Source organism: Rana temporaria, chromosome 5 (assembly GCF_905171775.1).
Source record: "Rana temporaria chromosome 5, aRanTem1.1, whole genome shotgun sequence".
Lineage (NCBI taxonomy): Eukaryota > Metazoa > Chordata > Amphibia > Anura > Ranidae > Rana > Rana temporaria.
Window position 1 is genome coordinate 210971618 of NC_053493.1, and position 21413 is coordinate 210993030.

A 21413-nucleotide genomic window follows, 5' to 3' on the forward strand; every position below is an offset into this window, starting at 1 on the left:
CCAATTGGGGGGACAACACAGATCTCTCTCTTAAACTCTTATCCATAAAACTGACGGTCCTACTTTGTCTGATTTCCGTCAAGAGAGTGTCCGACGTTAGAGCTCTGGACATTTCCAGGCGACAATTCTCGCCACAGGGAGTTGAATTTTCTATTGTACGCAGGACAAAAACCGGCATCACCTCGGTTTTTTACCCCTCCTTTCCGGATCATCCGCTTCTCTGTGTCGTTCGTTGTCTACAGACATACGAATCCCAGACCTCTGCGTTCCGCGGGCTCTTCCCAGCTCCTTCTGTCCTATGTTAAACCCCATCTTCCCGTCTCGTCCGCCTCTCTGGCGCGATGGGTTAGAACCGCCATGGACATGGCGGGGATCGACGTCACCCTTTTCGGGGCCCACTCCACCAGGGGTGCCATGGCCACCAAGGTGCTCGTCTCAGGAGGCTCTCTCTTCGATTTATTGAGAGCAGCGGACTGGTTTCGGAGACCACGTTCCGCCAATTCTATTTCAGACCTCGGGACCACATCTCTAGGTCAATCCTCTCTTAAAGTTACCATATACTGTGTTGTTTTATGCTTGTTACAATGGCTTTGAACTTGCATAAGATATGAGCCTCCTGTCTGATATATAATTTGAGATTTTCCTAGCTTGTGACGGAAAATATTGATTATATGAAGACAGGAGGCGAGTATCTTCCCTCCCTACCCTCCCTGTTACGATTGTTTTTCTTCTTCACAGGTTATTGAACGCCAAACTGCGTCTTTCAGACGGATTATCCAGTTTAAAGGATGATGGAATCCCGTCCGATTGCTGAGGCACAGCCATGTTGAGACCCCCGTTGGGATCGATCGTTCCTGGGCCCCTGTTGGGTCACGGTTGAGAGTTGGCTTCCCTTCCTAGAAGCTGCTGGACGTCGACCGGCCGGTCTAGACTCCAAGACTACACTTCTATACTCCGTTTGGTGCCGTTTCTACTTCAAGTAAGCGTCGCATAAAGAAAGAGGAGGAACCACCACAAGCAGTCCCCTTTTATGGAGGTCCCCGTTGGGGCGTGGTTAGTGACTATATGGACTGCTGGGGGTGGTAGTTGTTTAAAGTTTTTTACACTGAAGGTTTTAGAAATACATTCTGCTGTGAGCATTAATAAAGGAAAGATAATGCATAAGATACTCGCCTCCTGTCTTCATATAATCAATATTTTCCGTCACAAGCTAGGAAAATCTCAAATTATTACCATCCTTGGATTGGAACAGGAAAAGGGAGTTTTAAGAGGTTTAATTCATTTGCACCTGCATGCATACCTGGCCTGCACCAAAAAAGGTGGGAGCAGAAAGAACAATCTCTTAAGAGAAGTCCCAATTTCCTTGCAACTTCTGTCAATACCACACGGTAGTAAACACTTTTTAAATGAAAGGACTATTTGTCCTCTTTGTTAGAAACTTTAAATTCAGTCTAACACGTGCTGACCCGCCACAGTATGTATACTGTGGCAGAGTGGCTCGTACAGGCACCATAAAAAAAAAAAAAGGTACCCGTACCTGTAGGTCATGGCTTACTTCCATGTGGCCAGGACCTGCTGGTCAGCTGTTTCCAATCAAAGCCCAGAGCCCTGTGTTGACAATCAACACAGGGCTCTGTACAGAGGGAACAGTCTGGGATAAAAAATAAAAAAAATATATATATATTTGGTAAAAAGCAACACACACCTCTTGATCACCCAAAAAGTTAGCACCTTCCCAGCCAGTGTCATTAGTACAGTGACAGTGTATATTATTAGCATATTACACCTAGTTGTCTAGGACTATCATATTGCACCATAGTTTTTAGATGCTTTAACTTTGGCACAAACCAAATATACACATATTTGAAATTCTTTTACCAAAGATATGTAGCAAAATACATTTTAGTCTAAAATTTATAACAACATTTTTGTCTTTTTACATTTATATAATAAAAAATAAAAAGCCGAGCGATGATCAAATACCACCAATAGAAAGCTCTATTTGTGTGAAAAGACTATATACATTTTATTTAAATACAGTGTTGCATGACTGTGTAATTGCTAGTTAAAGTAGCGTAGTGCTAAATGGCAAAAAAACTCCATGGTCCTGAAGGGAGTAAAACTTATCGGAGCTCAAGTGGTTAAAGTGTGTTTAAGTCCATAACATTTTTCAGTATGGTTTTGCATTATGGCTCACTGTACTATATAGAGTTTTCCTAAGCAAACTATTTTTATGGATTCTTACCTAGAGATTCTTCAGATAACAGCACTTACCATTTCAGGCTAACAATGGTAAGCCACTTCCTTGCAATTAGCAGCCGTATTGTCAGCCTGCTATGTGTACTTCTTCAGTACACTTCAAAGTTAGCTTTAAGGGAACAAAGTGGATGACCACACACACAGGTGCACATGAAGGCCAGTTCCTTTATTATATAGTGATAAAAGATTCACATCACAGCAAGACAAAACGGGAGAAGATGTTAACGCATTTTACACCAAAGATGCTTACTCGCATGCCACACCTGAAGCTGCAGCCCCTTAAATCCTCCTGCACTTATTAAAAACATGCAGCCGAGTTTAACTGGTGACCCATTCTTTCAACACACAGAAAAAAATAAAACCAATATATAGTTTCAATATCAACATAACAAAGTACAAATGTTTCAGACAACAGCACAATCAGAAAAAATCATATGCTGTTTATACATAGATGGGAAATGCATAAACCCATAATTATGTATAATTGGGAAAATAACAAATAAAAGACACAAACTGACATCTTGTAAGAAAACGTATAATCCAATAAATAGCCACACCTAATTGGCAAAAAATAAATAAAAGTATATTTTTATGAGTGCGCATGCGTGCAGGCACGGGAGCGGACATGATCTGACCTGCTCCGCACACCGCCGGACTTTCACAGATATATTTAGCATCTGGGGCACCGTAAACACCGCGGATAGCCCGGGGATCGCACCATGCAACGGAGCGTGGCTCGGCTTCCCCTGCACATGCAGACATCTCCCCATGTAGCTCAGTAGACCTCGCAACTGACCGGGTGCAGGATCCCTTCTACTCCCAGTCACAGGACAGCATGATTCAGCCACAGAGGGGCGAGTCCCTACGGTTCTCTCCCTCCCTGGTGCATCAGGGGGAGAGTTTGGACTATGCTCATTCCCCAGCCTCATCTATGGATATGAATATGGCTGAAATGGCTGAGATTGCTTTAAGCCAGAACAGCACAGGGAGTGATCACCCCCTCCACCTACAACCTCTTGTTCTGGAGACTCTGTGCTGCTGGCTTGCTTTTCAGCTCTACTCCAGCAGGAGCTATCAAAAGCATGACTTTCTATCACTGCTGAAATGAAGCAAGATTTCAATTGTATTGGTGAACGGCTGGACACCATTGAATCTAAGATGGGTGGCACAGTGAGGAGGGTTAATCAAAATTCTACCATGATCTCCTCTCTACAAGACACACTGGACCAGGCAAATGCCAAAATTGAAGATCAGGAAAATAGGTCCAGGCGGTATAATTTTAGAATACGCGGTCTGCCAGAAGAGGTGACTGACCTGGAGAATGCTGTACACATTCTGATGCAGGACCCAATACCAGACATATCGCTACACCATTTGGAAATCGATCGAGTGCATCGCGCCTTGACGGCTCCTAGACAAGACAGTCTACCTAGAGATGTCATAGTTGACCCACATTTCTACAGAATTAAGGAAAAAATAATGTCCACGGCTTGCCCCAGGAGTGATATCACCCTCCTGGGAACCACCATACAAATATTTGCGGATATTTCTCCAGTGGCGATACAAAAGAGACGCGCGCTGAAACCGTTACTGACTCAGCTTACCACCTGCCAAATTAAATATCATTGGTCGTTTCCATTTCGCTTGTCATTCACCTATAAGGGCTCCTTTGCCAACTTTCCGGATGGAGAGGAAGTCCTCTTGAGCCTGGGTGTGATCTCCAGGGAATCTCCCCCCCAAAGCACAACAAGCTGGAGGCCATCCACTTTCACCCTTGTGGGATCAGCAGCAGCGATCTTCTTCCAAGAGACTTCCCCCCCCCCCCCTCGCGGGACCCTATGGATGACCACAATAATTGTGATACGAGAGGGACACCCACTCGGTGATCATTATAATCGCCAATTGCCTGAAAAAGGCCTTTAAGTGGTTTGGGACAAGCCCTGGTGTTAACATTTTTCTTATGTTCACGGTGTTGCATTTTTAATTTTTAAAAGTATTTTTTTTTCTCGTCCTATGTTCACAGTGGTGCATACCCCCAAAGCGGTTACCTCAGTCCTGGGGGGAGGGGGGCTCTTTTATATTGAGGGAAGGAGCTTCATACTATGGGAAAGAAAATGTAGCTGTGGGAATTGCTTGTTAGGTTAATGCTGGCTCTTCCCCATGTTTATCGCATTATGTTATCTGTTCCAATAGTTCTAGCGGTTCTCCCCAACTTCCTTATTATCCTTTAAAAGGAAAGGGATGGGGCGGAAACGCATGCCACTCGTTAGTGAGCTTGTCCTTGCCCGGTGGACTCGCACTACCAGATGGAAACTTTGATTTCCCGGACCTCTGTGTTTCATTTACCAATAAGTCAGCTGCTATGGTTTTTTTCTTTTTTGTTTTGGGTCTGCTGGTACGCGTTGGTCCAGTGTACCACATTTCAGTACTAATTCTAGTTTTTCTTTTTTCTTAATTATGTCTTTTCTTTCATGTGCACCACTGCTCCCAGAGCCGAAAGCTTTCAGTCAAGAAACCAGACCCTCGGAGCTGATCATGGACATCGATAACAGGCGAGTACAGTCTGCCAAACCTGATGTTAAGTACTCTTAGCTCTATAATTCAAATTTTAACTTGCAACGTTCAGGGCCTTAATTCCCCTACAAAACGCACAATGGCTTTCCAGACATATCACAAATTGGGTATAGACACCTTACTCCTTCAAGAAACTTATTTCTCTCGCATTTTAGCCCCCAAATACTTAAATGCTAGATATCCTACATTCTACTTATCTAATGGCCCGGATAAGAAATGCGGTGTAGCGATATGTATAGCTAAAAAAAGTCCCATTCACTCCTACCACGGTAATAAAGGACAAAGAGTGGCGATATATCATGGTGGTGAGGAAAATCAACGATCACGCCATCACCCTCATTTCATACTATGCACCCAATGTGGGCCAAGTTAAATGAGACAATGCTCACAGTACTGATGCACACGTGTTGGGTCATGTTATCATAGGGGGAGATAGTAATGTGCCCTTAGACCAAGCCCTTGATAGAACCAATGCACATAAACCAATCTTGAACCATGTCCCTAGACAGGGTTGCAAACTAGCTCGCATATTACACTCCCATGATCTCATAGATATCTGGAGAGACCTCACCCCTATGACTAGAGATTACACCCATTATTTGCAGGTCCATAAAACATACTCACGAATAGACCATGTGTTCACACAGTCATCACTACTTCCATCCATTGACTCGGCTAAAATACTGTCCACTTCGTGGTCTGACCACTCACCTGTCCAGATTTCATTAACAGATTTGTGGACTAGACCAAAACCAGGCGTCTTAATGCTTTGTTACTCAACCCTGCCATTTTTTAATGAAATAGAGACAGCCCTCAGGCAATACTTTACCGATAACCATGCAACTGATACCTCCCCTAGTATTAATTGGGCTGCTAGCACATAAGGCAACATTTAGGGGCAAAATAATCCAAATTGCTTCCAGATCCAAACGTAACCATGCACAAACGATACAACAACAAGAGGAAGAGTTACAACGCGTAGTTCAAGAGCAAAAGTCTAACCCCCTATTGGATTTGAGACATAAAATAGATGCGGCACGCACAGCATTAAATCTTAGTCTTACCACTAAGGCTGAGAAATATCTACGTTGGTCTAGGCATCGGTTCTACACACTGGGAGACAAGCCATCTTCACTATTAGCTAGGAAACGTACCCCTCGACTATGCAATCCAGCCTTGCCAAAATTACGGATGCTAGATGGGAAACCGACTCAGAACCCCAAATTAATTATTGCAGAATTTTTAAATTTTTCCTCTAAACTTTACACAAAACCGAACTGGTTCCCCACAGCTCAAGCAGACGCGTTTTTTCACGATATCCCCCTTCCACAGGTAGCAAAGGTGCACATCGAGTTAATGGAGAGCGACTTTACAGAGGGAGAAATCAAGGCAGCAATTAAAAGTTTAAACCCTTCAAAAGCACCTGGCCCGGACGGCTTTACTGGCCATTATCATCAAAAGTACGCAGATATATTGGCACCTCAATTATGCTCCTTTTTCAACGCATTGCCCTGCGGACAGGGTGCTGATCCCTGGCTGGAGGATTACAGGGGAGATCTGTGATCGCTGGACACTGAGGAGCCATCATAGGAGAACACAGCACTGCTTATCACAGGGAGCCATTGGTCCGAGGAAGGAGGGACTTGAACACTGGCCAAACGCTGCTGCTGGTGTGGAACTATAAGTGACCTGCACATGTATTAGGGAAGAAAAGCTGCGGCCATTGGGAATTTAATTAAGGCTTATTATAAGAGAGGCTGGTACTACTGGTCATTCTGAGTGGAGCATGTTTTTGGATTTGTTTTCTTGAGCACTGCACTTTGAAAATTATCCTGTGGACATTCTATTAATTACCTTTGGGCTGCATGTTGGATTCTGCCCTGGATTGTTATTTAATAATGCACATTTGCATGAGAGACTTTTTCACTATTCCCTAATACGTTATGGACTTTTAGTTCTATTGATTATTCTTTCTACTTATTAATGCACTTTATTACTTAATTCTGATGCACCTGATTAGCACCTATCACTTTTATGCACTTTAAGAAATTATTTATTGTTGCACATGATTTACATGGATGTTTGTGTGATCTATTTATTGTCAATTTTTTGATGTCATCACTAGTTTATTTATTGGTTTTTAATCACTCATTCAGTGAGCCAATTGCACTTTTTATTACCGATTGTTAGATATATTTTTATACATATATATTTTTTGTTTCTTATCATATACTGGTAAGCGCCCCAACACCCCCCATTCTTCATTATTTTATATAGCAGAGGGGATGGTAGGAATACCATTGCATTATGATAGCAGCCAGGGGAGAACGGCACTGACACAGCCAACATGCAGGAAGAGGAGGACAGGGGAGAGCTGCGGATGACAGAGGCATTTAAACTGACCACGGTGTCAGGGCTCAGCAGCAAACAAAACGCCATACTTCTCTTTTAAAGGCATACATTACTCTCCAAGGAAAAAGAAAAATCGCGCCAATCTATTAGAAGACACTTAAAACTTTGTGTAAACACAAATAATGTAGTGAATAAATGTCCAAAAGAAAAATAATGTCCCTGTAACATATGAGATATAACACACTGGCCTGTGTGAGAGACATTCAAATCCTTAGTGAAATAAACATAGTAGTGTGATATATTTAAAGTCCAAATAACTTTGAAGTTTCTTGGGACAAACAACACCCGGTGCACAAATGGTTAAGTGGGCCGCCACCACATGAACTGGGGCTTACCAGAACACATATAAATAACAGCGTTATTTAGAGATTGCAGCAGGATATCCAAGGAGTATGGTCACAACACAGGATCAATAGATGTACAGCATGTATCCTTCAATAGTAACTCCACGGAGGGATATGGTAAACTCGTACTGACAGAACTCTTGGACCGTAGCAGGAAACCAGTGGCATGTCATGCAGAGAGAAAGCCGCACATAGCGTAATACGTCCAAAAAATATTTTTATTAAAAGAGTAAAAACTTACTTACATCAAGTAAATGAATATAGGCACATAAAAGCAGTTTGCCGGCCGGCATAGATAGGAGCCCTTCCTCCTCGTACGAACGCGGTGACGTCACCACGTTCGTACGAGGAGGAAGGGCTCCTATCTATGCCGGCCAACTGCTTTTATGTGCCTATATTCATTTACTTGATGTAAGTAAGTTTTTACTCTTTTAATAAAAATATTTTTTGGACATATTACGCTATGTGCGGCTTTCTCTCTGCATGACATGCCACTGGTTTCCTGCTACGGTCCAAGAGTTCTGTCAGTACGAGTTTACCATATCCCTCCGTGGAGTTACTATTGAAGGATACATGCTGTACATCTATTGATCCTGTGTTGTGACCATACTCCTTGGATATCCTGCTGCAATCTCTAAATAACGCTGTTATTTATATGTGTTCTGGTAAGCCCCAGTCCATGTGGTGGCGGCCCACTTAACCATTTGTGCACCGGGTGTTTGTCCCAAGAAACTTCAAAGTTATTTGGACTTTAAATATATCACACTACTATGTTTATTTCACTAAGGATTTGAATGTCTCTCACACAGGCCAGTGTGTTATATCTCATATGTTACAGGGACATTATTTTTCTTTTGGACATTTATTCACTACATTATTTGTGTTTACACAAAGTTTTAAGTGTCTAATAGATTGGCGCGATTTTTCTTTTTCCTTATATTGTTTGTGTTATGACACGTTATTGCGGCCTTTTTTCATATTCACTTATTTAATCACGTTGTTTTGGTTAGCGCAATTTTTTTCTTCTAATCTATACATTACTCTCCAAGCTAGAAACTTTGCATCGGATTCACAGAAAATGTTTGATTAAAAAAATGGAAGCAGTGAGGCATGATGCTGAACACACTGAAAAAACTATTTGGGTTTTTTATACACTTTGAACAATTTAACAGAAATTTCTTTGGACCATATATACGATTGTTGGTATGGGCAGATCAGATTCTTTTGATGCAGGCTTTTTTTACTGCAGTTTACATCCTCATCTATTTCCAATGGAAGTGCAGATAAAGGGGGGAAAAAAGCCAAAACAAATACAAAAAGGAAATTCCCAAATGATATCACAGCTCCCAACATCATAAATCAAATGTTTCTATAATTTTGAGAGGAATCTCATTCTGTGCCATTATCCTGCATTCTTTACAGACCATGCTTTTTAAAGCTTGATTTGATTTTAGCTGTAACATATATTCACAGTGGACTGAAATCTTGCAGATGCACACAATAATATTTTATGATGCACTTTACTAATTAAGTCCAATGTCAGCACATGCACTGCTTGCTTCACCTCTGCTAAGCAGTGAATAAATTCCATGGGCGAAAGAGCAATTTACTCACATTACATCTTGGCACACAATGGAAGATAAAGTCAGTGTAAATCACATTATTTATTCAGTTCAGCTACTGTAGTGATAACGTTGCAATGAGTGAAATGGATGTAATCAACTATGCTTAAACTTAGGAGGTCACTAAAGCACTTCAGTTAAAAAAACAAACAAAAAAACAAGAGATCATTTTCAGTTTAAAGAAACAGTTAAAAATGATCTGCATTATTCTAGTACTAGTAAGACAATACAATTGATGTCCAAGAAGGGTGCAGACAGGAAAACTTCTGTAAACATGTTTTGATGTGGACTATAGAACTAATTCAGAAGCTGATTGGTTGCTTAAAGGGGAGTTCCAGCCATTTGTATGTTTATTAAAAGTCAGCAGCAACAAAAAGTGTAGCTGCTGGCTTTTAATAAACAGGCACTTACCTGCTCCAGCGCTCCAGCGACGCGCCGGCCGGGGCTCCGCTCCTCTCCCCCCTCCCCGGCCGGCGTCTTCATCTTCAGTGTGGGCACCCGGCCGTGACAGCTTTCGGCTTCACGGCCGGGCACCCACTGCGCATGCGCGAGCGGCACTGCGCATGCGCGAGCGGCGCCGTGTAATTGGCCAGGAGATCGCCTAGGACCTGTGACGTGTCCTAGGCGATCGCCTACAGCAGCCACTTCCTGAAGGCGATTAAGCTTAGTCGCCTACAGGAAGGAGGAAGTGGGACAGGAAGTCCCACTCGTGCTGAAGCCCCCACCCCCCCCCCCCAAAAAAATTACATGCCAAATGTGGCATGTAAGGGGGAGAGGAGTGGGTTAAGAGGAAGTTCCAAATTTGGGTGGAACTCCTCTTTAAGTTACATGAAATACCCCATATTACAAAACATGGGCGAGTTGGTTACATTTAAAAACCATCATCTGCAAGCCTTTTCTAGAGACAACCCCAGATCTTATTCTACAAAGCACAAGATATGATATGATATATTATGCTTTACTCATTGTAGACAAAAGAAAAACTTTTCAGTCCACTCATGTCTTATTGTTATGTGACTGTATATTGTTTCAAAAAAATTGATTTTTATTTTTTACTCGAGGGCACTCAAGAAGCTGTCCTGCTTTATTCTATTTAAATACAAAACGTATCCAAAATTATAAAACACTTAGAGTTTTACTGCATTTTAACTGCTCCCTATTGTGTTTATATACACACAGTTTTTTTTTTTTTTTTTTTTACTGTTGTGCCATTTCTGTATGGTTGATAAAGTAATAAAACCTTATTAAAAATAATAACTAGCTGGACTGAGTGCAAGTAAATAGTTATTTGCAACAAGACAAAACATGGGTTACAGTTACAGGCCTCTGGAAGTATTAGTATCACTATTACCAGTATTCAGCAACAAACTGAGGTACGTACTTTGCCATGATACGCCTTACATTGTGAGCATACAGGGCAGGGTTTTTCTTCTCTTCTTCAGAAGGAGTATAAATTGGAAGAAACTAAACACATAAATGAAAAAAAAAATGTTCTTATGAATACTTAGCATAAGGATGACCACTGCCATGAAAAATGCATTCTAAACATTCCAAATTAGTTTTTACAAAGAGAGACTAGACAACTCCCATTGTCATGGTACGTTTTTCCTAACACATAGTATCTCACAAAAGTGAGTACACCCCTTACACTTTTGTAAATCTTTTATTATATCTTTTCATGTGATAACACTGAAGAAATGACACTTTGCTACAATGTAAAGTAGTGAGTGTACAGCTTGTATAACAGTGTAAATTTACTGTCCTCTCAAAAGAACTCAACACACAGCCATTAATGTCTAAATCGCTGGCAACAAAAAAGTGAGTACACCACCAAGTAAAAATTGGCCCAATTAGCCCTTTCCCCTCCCAGATGTCATGTGACTTGTTAGTGTTACAAGGTCTCAGGTGTGAATGGGGAGCAGGTGTGAAATTTGTCGTTATCGCTCTCTCTCATACTGGTCACTGGAAGTTCAACATGGCACCTCATGGCAAAGAACTCTCTGAAGATCTGAAAAAAAGAATTGTTGCCTGTCTACATAAAGATGGCCTAGGCTATAGGAAGATTGCCAAGACCCTTAAACTGAGCTACAACACATTGTCCAAGACAATACAGCGGTTTAACAGGACAAGTTCCACTCAGTACAGGCCTCACCATGGTCGACCAAAGGAGTGCACATGCTCAGCGTCATATACAGAGGTTGTCTTTGGGAAAAAGATGCACGAGTGCTGTCAGCATTGCTGCAGAGGTTGAAGGGGTGGGGATCAGCCTGTCAGTGCTCAGACCCATACGCTGCACACTGCATCAAATAGGTCTGCATGGCTCTCGTCCCAGAAGGAAGCCTCTTCTAAAGATGATGCACAAAAAAAACCTGAAAACAGTTTGCTGAAGACAAGCAGACTAAAGACATGGATTCCTGGAACCATGTCTTGTGGTCTGATGAGACCAAGATAAATGCATTTGGTTCAGATGGTGTCAAGCATGTGTGGCGGCAGCCAGGTGAGGAGTACAAAAACACAAGTGTGTCTTGCCTACAGTCAAGCATGATGGTGGAGTGTCATGGTCTGGGGCTGCATGAGTGCTGCTGGCACTGGGGAGCTATAGTTCATTGAGGGAACCATGAATGCCAACATGTACTGTAACATACTGAAGCAGAGCATGATACCCTCCCTTCAGAGACTAGGCTGCAGGGCAGTATTTCAACATAACGACTCCAAACACACCTCCAAGAGGACCACTGCCTTCTAAAGAAGCTGAGGGTAAAGGTGATGGACTAGCCAAGCATGTCTCCAGACCTAAAACCCTATTGAGCATCTGTGGGGTATCCTCAAATGGAAGGTGGAAGAGTGCAAGGTCTCCAACATCCACCAGCTCCATGATGTCATCATGGAGGAGTGGAAGAGGACTCTGTGACAACCTGTGAAGCTCTGGTGAACTCCATGCCCAAGAGGATTAAGGCAGTGCTGAAAAATAATGGTTGCCACAAAAAATATTGACACTTTAGGCCCAATTTGGACCTTTTCACTCAGGGGTGTACTCACTTTTGTTGCCAGTGGTTTAGACATTAATGGCTAAGAGTTCAGTTCTTTTGAGGGGATAGCAAATTTACACCGTTATACAAGCGGTACACTCACTACATTACATTGTAGCAAAGTGCCATTTCTTCAGTTTTGTCACATGAAAAGATATAATAAAATATTTACAAAAAATGTGGGGGGTGTACTCACTTTTGTGAGATACTGTAGGTTCACTTCACATTCTCATAAAGGCATTACATAATGCCCGATAATTAGTAAATTAAACACACAGCAAAAAAAAAAAAAATATTTTGGCCAATACATTATTTTCTATAGACAAGTTTACATAATTAGCCAGAGGGGTAGCACCATAAAAAAATAAGTTGCTGTAGATAGTTTAGGGTTAAGGACTCATGAATGGCATAGCATGCATGCCAACAACTCACTGCACAATATATAATGGTAAACACATGTGAAAAGACACATGCCAACAGCTGAGGAACTAATCCTTTCCGGGTAATTACAGACTTTCCTTGGAGTGCTCCAGTGCTCAGCCACTTGTTTCTACAAGTGCTCATTCCAAAATTCCCATTCAAATGTATGGGAGCATTCAAGAAAGCAGTTATTCATGCTTTTTCACAATGTGACTGACTGTATTTTTCCTATTACTTGAAATCATAATGTGTTTTACTGGCATTTGGGGTGCTTTCTAACCACATTCTCAATTCTTACAACTTACCAATTGCCTAGATATTAATAAGGTGAGCGATTACACGAACCATCAGAAACTACCTAGGTCTTAGATACTAAATGGCTTAGCCTAAGACTTCAGCAACTATATGGATTAAAGGATAACTGTTGTACAGTTAGTCTTTACCCCCCCCCCCTCCCCCTACAAAGTGTCAAAGTGTTCAGCTGGCCATAAACTGGAAGATTTTCAAACTAACATTCGTAAGAGAAATCTCATCGGTACATTCTATGATGCCAGTGACTTTGACGAATGTAGTACTTAAAACATTTCAATTGCCTTTAACATTCAGTTTTGGCATACATGGAATTTTCAAAATGAAAATTTTGTTCAAGAAATATTTTTCATCCAGCTCTGTAAATTTTCTTGTCAAAACGAACATTGATTTGACTGCACTTCTACATTAGAAAATCAAACAAACATTCCAAAAAAAGTATCAAATAAAATTCTACTAGTGTATGGCCAGCTTTACACTCACCTGTCCTCGCTTACACCAGATCCCTGCTTTGTGGCCTGCTGGAAGCACTACAGTTGCTGTTACAAAGTCTCTTGACTGGGCATCTTCTTTTCCTGGAAAAAACCCAGGCCATCTATTATCATGACAGTGGACAGTTTCTCAATAAGAGCGAATGGGATTTTCCTTTGTGCACACACAGCTTCCCAGTTAGGAGACCTAGCAGCAGCGGCGGCTGTGTACCTTCCAGCAGGTTGCACAGAAGAAATGTGGCAGAGTTTGAAGACGAGAATATAAGACATGCTGGTGAGGGGTATGAAGATTAATTCAAAAAGTAACATAAAAAAAAAAAAAAAAAAGTATATATTGCATGGGAATCATCCATATAAAACAAACAAATGTATTTTTAAATAAAAGCTTCTTACCTCAATTTCTATATAGTTGTGAAACTGACATAAAGAAAGCCAAAGTATTTTCATTCTGAAGAAAAAAAAATATATATACATATATTTATATGAATGTATTTATCTGCATTTCTCATCTAACAAACTTGGGGAACCAATCTGCTATTTACAAAGTTCGAGTAAGAATATACAAATATCCATCAATGCCATTACTGAAACACTGTATTAATGTATTATATCAATTCTGTAAAGAGAAAATTGAAAAGGGACGAAAGAGAAAGAAATGTAAAAAAGAGAGAGAGAAAGAAAGAAGAAAAAGAATGGGTAGCTGGCTGGACCACGTTGGTTATGGTGCTCAGTATGGTTGGCGGTATAGACCATCATGAATTTTGGAGGACGACAATGATCAATATACTGTACCTGAACCTAGGTTCAACTAAAAATACCCTTTGTATAGATTTTAAATAATGTTCAGGGAGTGGGGAAATAATATATATACAAATCAACAAAAACAAATTTTTGCTGAACAAAAAAATAAAAGAAATCTAGAAGCTCTGAGCTTTTTACTGCTGTCTGTGCCTTCCTGTTTAGTGCCCCCCTCCCTCTTTTAGCCCACAGACCCTTATTTCTTGTCCTGATGCAGCAGATACAAAGGTTGGGAGGAAATCACCCCAATGAATCCATAGACAGCAGTAAAGATAAGCAGACATCCCTTTTTTCTACTAAAATGAAAAGCTTTGACTGGAGTTGGTATTTAGTTGTTTGATGTACCAATTACCACATTATTCAGAAAGTAATATTTGAAAAATCTAAAGTTACATTTAACTTACTAGGGTGTTTAATTTTTACATTTTCAATAGTGTAATATAGTAATACGATGCATTTATTAAAGCCCTGTACACATGGGCCAAATATCAGCCGGTTCAACAGAAATCAGGTGAAAAAAAGATCGGTCAATAAGCATCCAATCAGTGCTCTCAGCCAATGGCTGCGAGTGCTGACCAGTGTATTTATGGCGGGGGTTTGGGGGGCCAGTCCCCCTGTCAGAACACAATAGCTCAGTGGTAGCTCCTCACTTTTATTTCATGCAGGCCACTGGGTTGAAACAAAACAAAGAACTGATAGCGTGTACCTAGTTTAAGGTTTGTGTACACAAACGGCTTCCAGTGTTGGACATGAATTTAAAAACACACATCAAATGTAGGTCAGCAAATTTATATTGCCCTAGATCAGGGGTGCCTGACCAGTGTTACCAGATGCACTCCGCCTGGTACAGCAACAGCTGGCAATACCAGAATGGAAGACTGTTATTAAAGGTAATACTTAAATCACAGTGTATATATGGGCATATCTGTTCTGCAGTGGTTACTTGGCTGCTTTCAAACTATTTTGCAGGTTCAGCGCAGAACACCTGTGAGTTACCTGCACTGAGTCATAGACGTCTGTTATCACCTGTGGGCTGGTGCGCTTCAGAAAGTGCACCACACCTGCAGGATATAACAGAAGTCTATGGCAAAGGGCAGCTAACCCGCAGGAAAGCCACAGGTTGACTGCGTTGCACCCTCGGTGTTGGTATACCGCAGTGCATCAGTGTGAAAGCAGCCTTGGGCACCTTTGACACGATCAGTCTGACCCAAATGGACCCTTTGAGCCACAGATGTAAACAGACCTGTGGCCGTTTACACCCACCTACCCATTCCATCTGGGGAGATCGGATTGGAGGGCCAATAGAGTAGAGTGGGCTGTGCCCGTGGACACGGGCTTGACATCTGTCCGCTCCGCTCACTGTGGCCCGCGACCAGTTACCAAGTCGCTTAAGTGGCCCCCGCTCTTCAAGGTTGGGCACCCCTGACCTAGATAGAGTAGTGACAATAATAAGTAGTGTAGATAAGAGGCTGCTTTGAAAGCAAATTGATGTTAATTTGGATTTTTTTTTTTTGCCCTGAAAACCTGTCCTGATCAAGTTAATAGAATTTTAAAAAGGTTTTAAAAAGGACAAGAATGTGCAAAAGTAAAAACAGCAGCAAAGGAGACCTTATTTATATTCTGTACAGTAAGGAAATTATTTGAGCCCCTGCGGATTTTGTAAAATGTACCTACTTATAAAGAAATGAAGGTTCTAGAATTTTTATCATAGGTGTATTTTAAACGATAGAGACAGAATAGGTCTATTGGATTAAGGTCTGGAGACTGGCTAGGCCCCTCCATGACCCCAATGTGCTTTTTATAGAGCCACTACTTTGTTTCCTTGGCAGTATGTTTTGGGTCATTGTCATGCTGGAAGACCCATCCACAACAATCCATCTTCAGTGTTCTGGCTGAGGGAAGAAGGTTCTCATCCAAGATTTTACAATACATGGCCCTATCCATTGGCTCCTCAATGCGGCAAAGTCAGCCTGTACCTTTAACAGAGAAACAGCACCAAAGCATAACGTTAGCACTTCCATGCTTGATTGTAGGGATGATGTTCTTAGGGTCAGAGTAAGCATTTTTCTTCCTTTAAACACGGGCGAGTCAAGTTAATGCCAAAGAGTCTCATCTTATCACATTACTTTCTCACAATCATTTAGATGTTCATAGGCAAACTTCAGAAGGGCCTTCTTGAGGAGGGGCGCCTTGAGGGCACTGCAGGATTTCAATCCATGGTGGAATATTGTGTTACCAATGGTTTGTTTGGCGACTGTGGTCCCAACTGCCTTGATATTCACAAGGTCCTCCGTGTAGTTCTGAGCCGTTTCCTTTTTTTTCCTCATGATCATCCTTATTCCATGAGGCAAAATCTTGCATTGAGCTCCAGACCAGTTTTCTACTAACCAAGCTTCTTGCTAATGGTCTTGTAGCCCATTTCAGCCTTGAACAGGTCTACAATCTTGTCCCTGATGTCCTTTGGTCTTTCACATTATGGTGGGGGTTTGAATGGAAGAAAGATTCTGTGGACAGGTGTCTTTTATACACACAATGAGTTGTCGTTCGAAGCACCTTCATAAATTGACCACATGTACCACAGGAGCACATACTGTAGCGAGTCTGTGGGAACAAGAATTATTGATGGGTGGTAGGGGGATCAAATATTTATTTTACTTCCTAAACTGCAACTTTTATAACATTTATATTATGTGTTTTTTTTTCTGGATTTTTGCTTGATATTCTGTCTGTATCATTTAAAATACACCTATAATATCAATTATAGCCCACCAATTTCTTTGTAATTGGGCAAACTTACAAAATCTGCAGGGGGTCAAATACTACATTTTCTCACTGTAGATTTGCCACACAAAAGATAGAAATATGCAGCCTAGTGTCCAATTATATAAATATGCTCTATGCTGTGAGCGCTCAACTTAAAGGCGAAAACTTACGCTCCAGGACCTTGCCATGTCCACGTTATGGTGTCCTAGAAAACAAAAAACAAAAAACATACTTCAGATATAGCAGCAATTTAGAATTTTCGGAATATATCAGTCCTTTTACCTTCACAGCAAAAGATTTTCTTTTTTGTGACAACCAAAGTACTAAGCAGGGTTGTGGTGGGGCGCAGCTGGAGATCTCCTGCCTCTACGGGACCTAGTTATCAGACTGAAGAGAACCCCATGAGTGCTACTCTCTTCATGTCATCAGGGGGTTACCTCTGTCAGTGTAATCTGTAGTGTAAAAAGCAGATATTGCCCTTCATTCATTAAGCTGAGCATAATCTGATCAAAATTTGGCTGGTTCAGCAGGAACTGACCAAATTTCGAAGTGTGTGGCAGTCCCTGCTCAACAGACGCTCATTTGATTGACTAAGTTCGAAAGGACATGTTTGAATATTTTCCTCTATTATCGGTTGCTGACAATCAGCTTCCTTCTCACTTTTGTGGACAAAGAAATCTGTTTATATATATATATATATATATATATATATATATATATAAGTGTATGGCCAGCCTTAGTGTCTTGGCATGATGCTTTGATCTGCACATAATGCCAGATCCAGCAAACTTTCAATGTAAAAATTTTTTTTTTTATAAAAATGTAATCTCTTATTAACTTATTTTAATATTCATATATATTAATTGTTAAAATATGGGGTTTGTTCGTTTTTGTAATGTTGCATTAAAAAAAACCTTTTACTAGAAACATAAAATTCTTGTGCCGTTATTAAAAGGACAAATCACAAAATAAAATATTGATACATTATAAGCTACATTAGTTCTGATTTTGCTTACCATAATGTTACTATAAATGTGGCTGTTTCATCAAGCTCATGCCTAAATGACACTGGTTTAGACATGTTGCAACACAACCCCATCTCATTTGGACTGAAAAAGGTAACCTTAGCACTGCAGACAAGTGGCCCTTCTTTCTACACCCTGGTCTATCCACTGTAAGTGTGCATGTGCAAGAACCTCGGGTGTCAAAAGATCTTTCCCAGCACTGGTTGGAGACCACTTAACCACTTCCCATCCTTAGGCCCTATATATCAACATCCATGATCCCGGTATCGATTTTACAGCCAGTGATCAGCTTTCACATAAAAGTGATGAGCAGTTTTACAGCCCATTGCATTTTCTGTGCTTTTCTGTTCCACCGAAGAGCCCTGGACCACTGTAACCATCTGGGTCCACTGCCCACAGGGGAGATGGAGGAACATCCAATACCCCATCTCCTCCAATGAATGATGCTCCTTCTGATAGCAATAAAGTTGAATGAAAAAACTAAAAGGTAAAAAAAAAAAAAAAAAAGTAAAAATGCAACGAACAACAGGAACCAAACAAATGGGCCTTCAGATGCAGGAACAAAAAGGAACAAGTACCGTAGTTCCAGTAGATTCGGAAACTAAAAAAAGGAAAAAGGGCTCCAATGGTGCAAGTCAAAAATAAACTAGAACAGACTTTATTAAAAGGTCATAAAAAAATGACAAAATGAAGAGTGATCACATGAATAAAAGCAGTATGGGGTGCTATAATGCAAACCCGACTGCGTTTCGGGTTTCGCATCAACAGGGGCATATTACTGCACCCCCATACTGCTGGCTTTTATACAAGATATAACAATCAGACACTCCCCCAAAGGGGGTGCAGTGATATGCCCCTGTTGATGGCCGGTTAAGCCGAAACGCATTGGGTTTGCATTATAGCACCCCATACTGCTTTTATTCATGTGATCACTCTTCATTTTAACATTTTGTCATTTTTTATGATCTTTTAATAAAACCCGTTATGGTTTATTTTTGACCTGCACCATTGGAGCCCTTTTTCCTTTTTTTAGTTTGAGTCTACTGGAACCATTTGTTCCTTTTGTTCCTGCATCTGAAGGCCCATTTGTTTGGTTCCGGTCTTTCCTGTTGTTCCTGGTTTCATTCCATCTGACGGATCGAGATACGTACCAACATTTGGGGAGTCCTAGTTGCAGCGACCTGGGTTCCAAGAGGCCACCAAGCGTTTTAAACTCACTGTTGTAAAGCAGCTAGAGTCCACCACACATGGTAAGAGTACCTTATTTTTGTTTGATGCCTTTATGATCTCTGCAGACAACCAGTTATTCGTCAGTCCGTGCCAGCGATTGGAGAGTCACACATTTGTTTGTTTATGGACTTTTTCCACATTCAGTGTTTTATTTTTCCAGCATCACACTAGTTGTGATATCTGGTCTTCACACATGGACTTTACCATTTAGTCACTATTATTTGTTATTTATGTCACATATCGTATGGTATCACTGACATTGTATTTCGATACACTTTTAAGCGCCTCACCGCACTTATTATTTATATTTTCCCTCTACTTTGTTTGTGTGCTGGCAGCTCTTTTCCATTTTTGGTTAGCGCAGTCTTTTTTCACCTAAAACAAAATGCAAAGCATCACGACCCCCCACCTCACCACTTGCTTACGTGAAAATTCAAAAGTTCAAATGAAGCAGTGTTGACTAAATGCGCTGATCCTGTGCGCCTTCTTTTATTACATCCTGACAGAAGCAAATATGTATTACATGATGATATATTATATACGGCTCCACGTATGATGTTTTAAGACAGGGGTGCCAAACCTTTTGAAGCGCGAGGGCCACTTAAGCGACTTGGTAACCAGTCATGGCCAAAATGAGCGGAGTGGGTGGATGGCAGCCCACTCTACTCTATAGAGCCCACTCTACTCTTTTTTTTTTTTTTGCGGATCGGATTGGAGGTAGGCAAGGTAGTTCATTTACATCTGCCACTCCTTGAACGGTGAATGGAGGGTCGGACTGACTGTGTGAAAGGGGCCTAAGGCTACTTTCACACTGATGACAAGTGCAGCACAGTTCACCTGCAGGTTAGCTGCACTTTGCCATAGACTTAAAATAATATCCTGTAGGTGTGTTGCACTTTCAGATGCACACCAAACTCGCAGGTAATAGAAGTCTATAGCTCAGTGCAGGTAATCTGCAGGTGGACTACTCTGCACCTGTGGATCAGTTTAAAAGCAGCCCAGTAACCACTGCAGAACAGATATGCCCATAAATACACTGTGACTTTAGTAATAAACTTACCATGAATAACAGTATTCTATTGTATTCCATCCCAGAGCAGGAGGTCACGGCCACAACAGAGGGCTCCACGGGCCATTGGTTGCGCACCCCTGTTTTAAGATATACTCTTGTATTGTATCTTTTATGCCGCGTACACAGGGTCGGAATTTCCGACAAGAAACTATTTGTCACTATTTTTCACTTATTTGGTTATTATCACTCAATATTTTTAGCGCTGTACCTTTTTTGTATTTTAGATACATATTCTTCTACATATTTTTGTTTAAAAAAAAAATCGCAATAAGCGTATATTGATTGGTTTGCGCAAAAGTTATAGCGCCTACAAAATAGGGGATAGATTTATGTTTTTTTTTTTTTTTTACTAGTAATAGCGGCGATCTGCAATTTTTTTTTGTCAGGCCTGCGATATTGCGGCGGACGTATCGGACACTTTTGACATAATTTTGGGACCATTCACATTTATACAGCGATCAGTGCTATAAAAATGCACGAATTACTGTATAAATGTGACTGGCAGGGAAGGGGTTAACACTAGGGGGTGAGGAAGGGGTTAAATGTATTCCCTGGGTGTGTTTTAACTGTGTGAAGGGAGGGGGGTGACTGGGGGAGGTGACCGATGCTGTGTCCCTATGTACAAAGCAACACAGCATCGGTCTCCTCTCTCCCTGACAGGACCTGGAGCTCTGTGTTAACACACAGAGCTCCACGTCTCTGCTGTCACCGCTGATCGCGGGTACCTGGCGGACATCGCGGCCGCCAGGCACGCGCATTGGCCGCCGGGCACAGTGTTTTCCCCGCTGCACGCCCCCAGCAGCGCGCTCGGGGAATGTAAACAACAGGACGTCCACCCGTCACTTAAGAGCTGCGCTGTGGACGTCTTTCATCTATAGTGCGGCCCTCTAGTGGTTAAGCTAGTGCATTGTTTGTTCACTTACCCTTTCCTTCGATTTCCCTTCTACTTTTTTTTTTCTTTGAATTTCTCACTTCCTGTTTCTCCTCAGTAAGGTGTTCAGTAAGCTGTTCTAAATGACTTTCCACCGCTCGGATGATGGTGGGAAGCTTACTGAGGAGAAACAG

At 41.4% G+C, this 21413-nt stretch overlaps 1 protein-coding gene across 1 annotated transcript in view; it reads right to left on the bottom strand.

Annotated features, from left to right (window-relative positions):
* LPCAT1 (lysophosphatidylcholine acyltransferase 1) overlaps nucleotides 1-21413 on the bottom strand; it is a 243208-nt gene that overhangs the window by 49922 nt on the left and 171873 nt on the right. Inside the window, exons 7-9 of the mRNA XM_040353529.1 lie at nucleotides 17192-17226; nucleotides 13854-13908; nucleotides 10593-10675 (exon numbers count right to left, since the gene is read on the bottom strand). Coding sequence (XP_040209463.1) covers nucleotides 10593-10675; nucleotides 13854-13908; nucleotides 17192-17226 — 173 coding nt within the window. The remainder of the gene's footprint in view (nucleotides 1-10592; nucleotides 10676-13853; nucleotides 13909-17191; nucleotides 17227-21413) is intronic.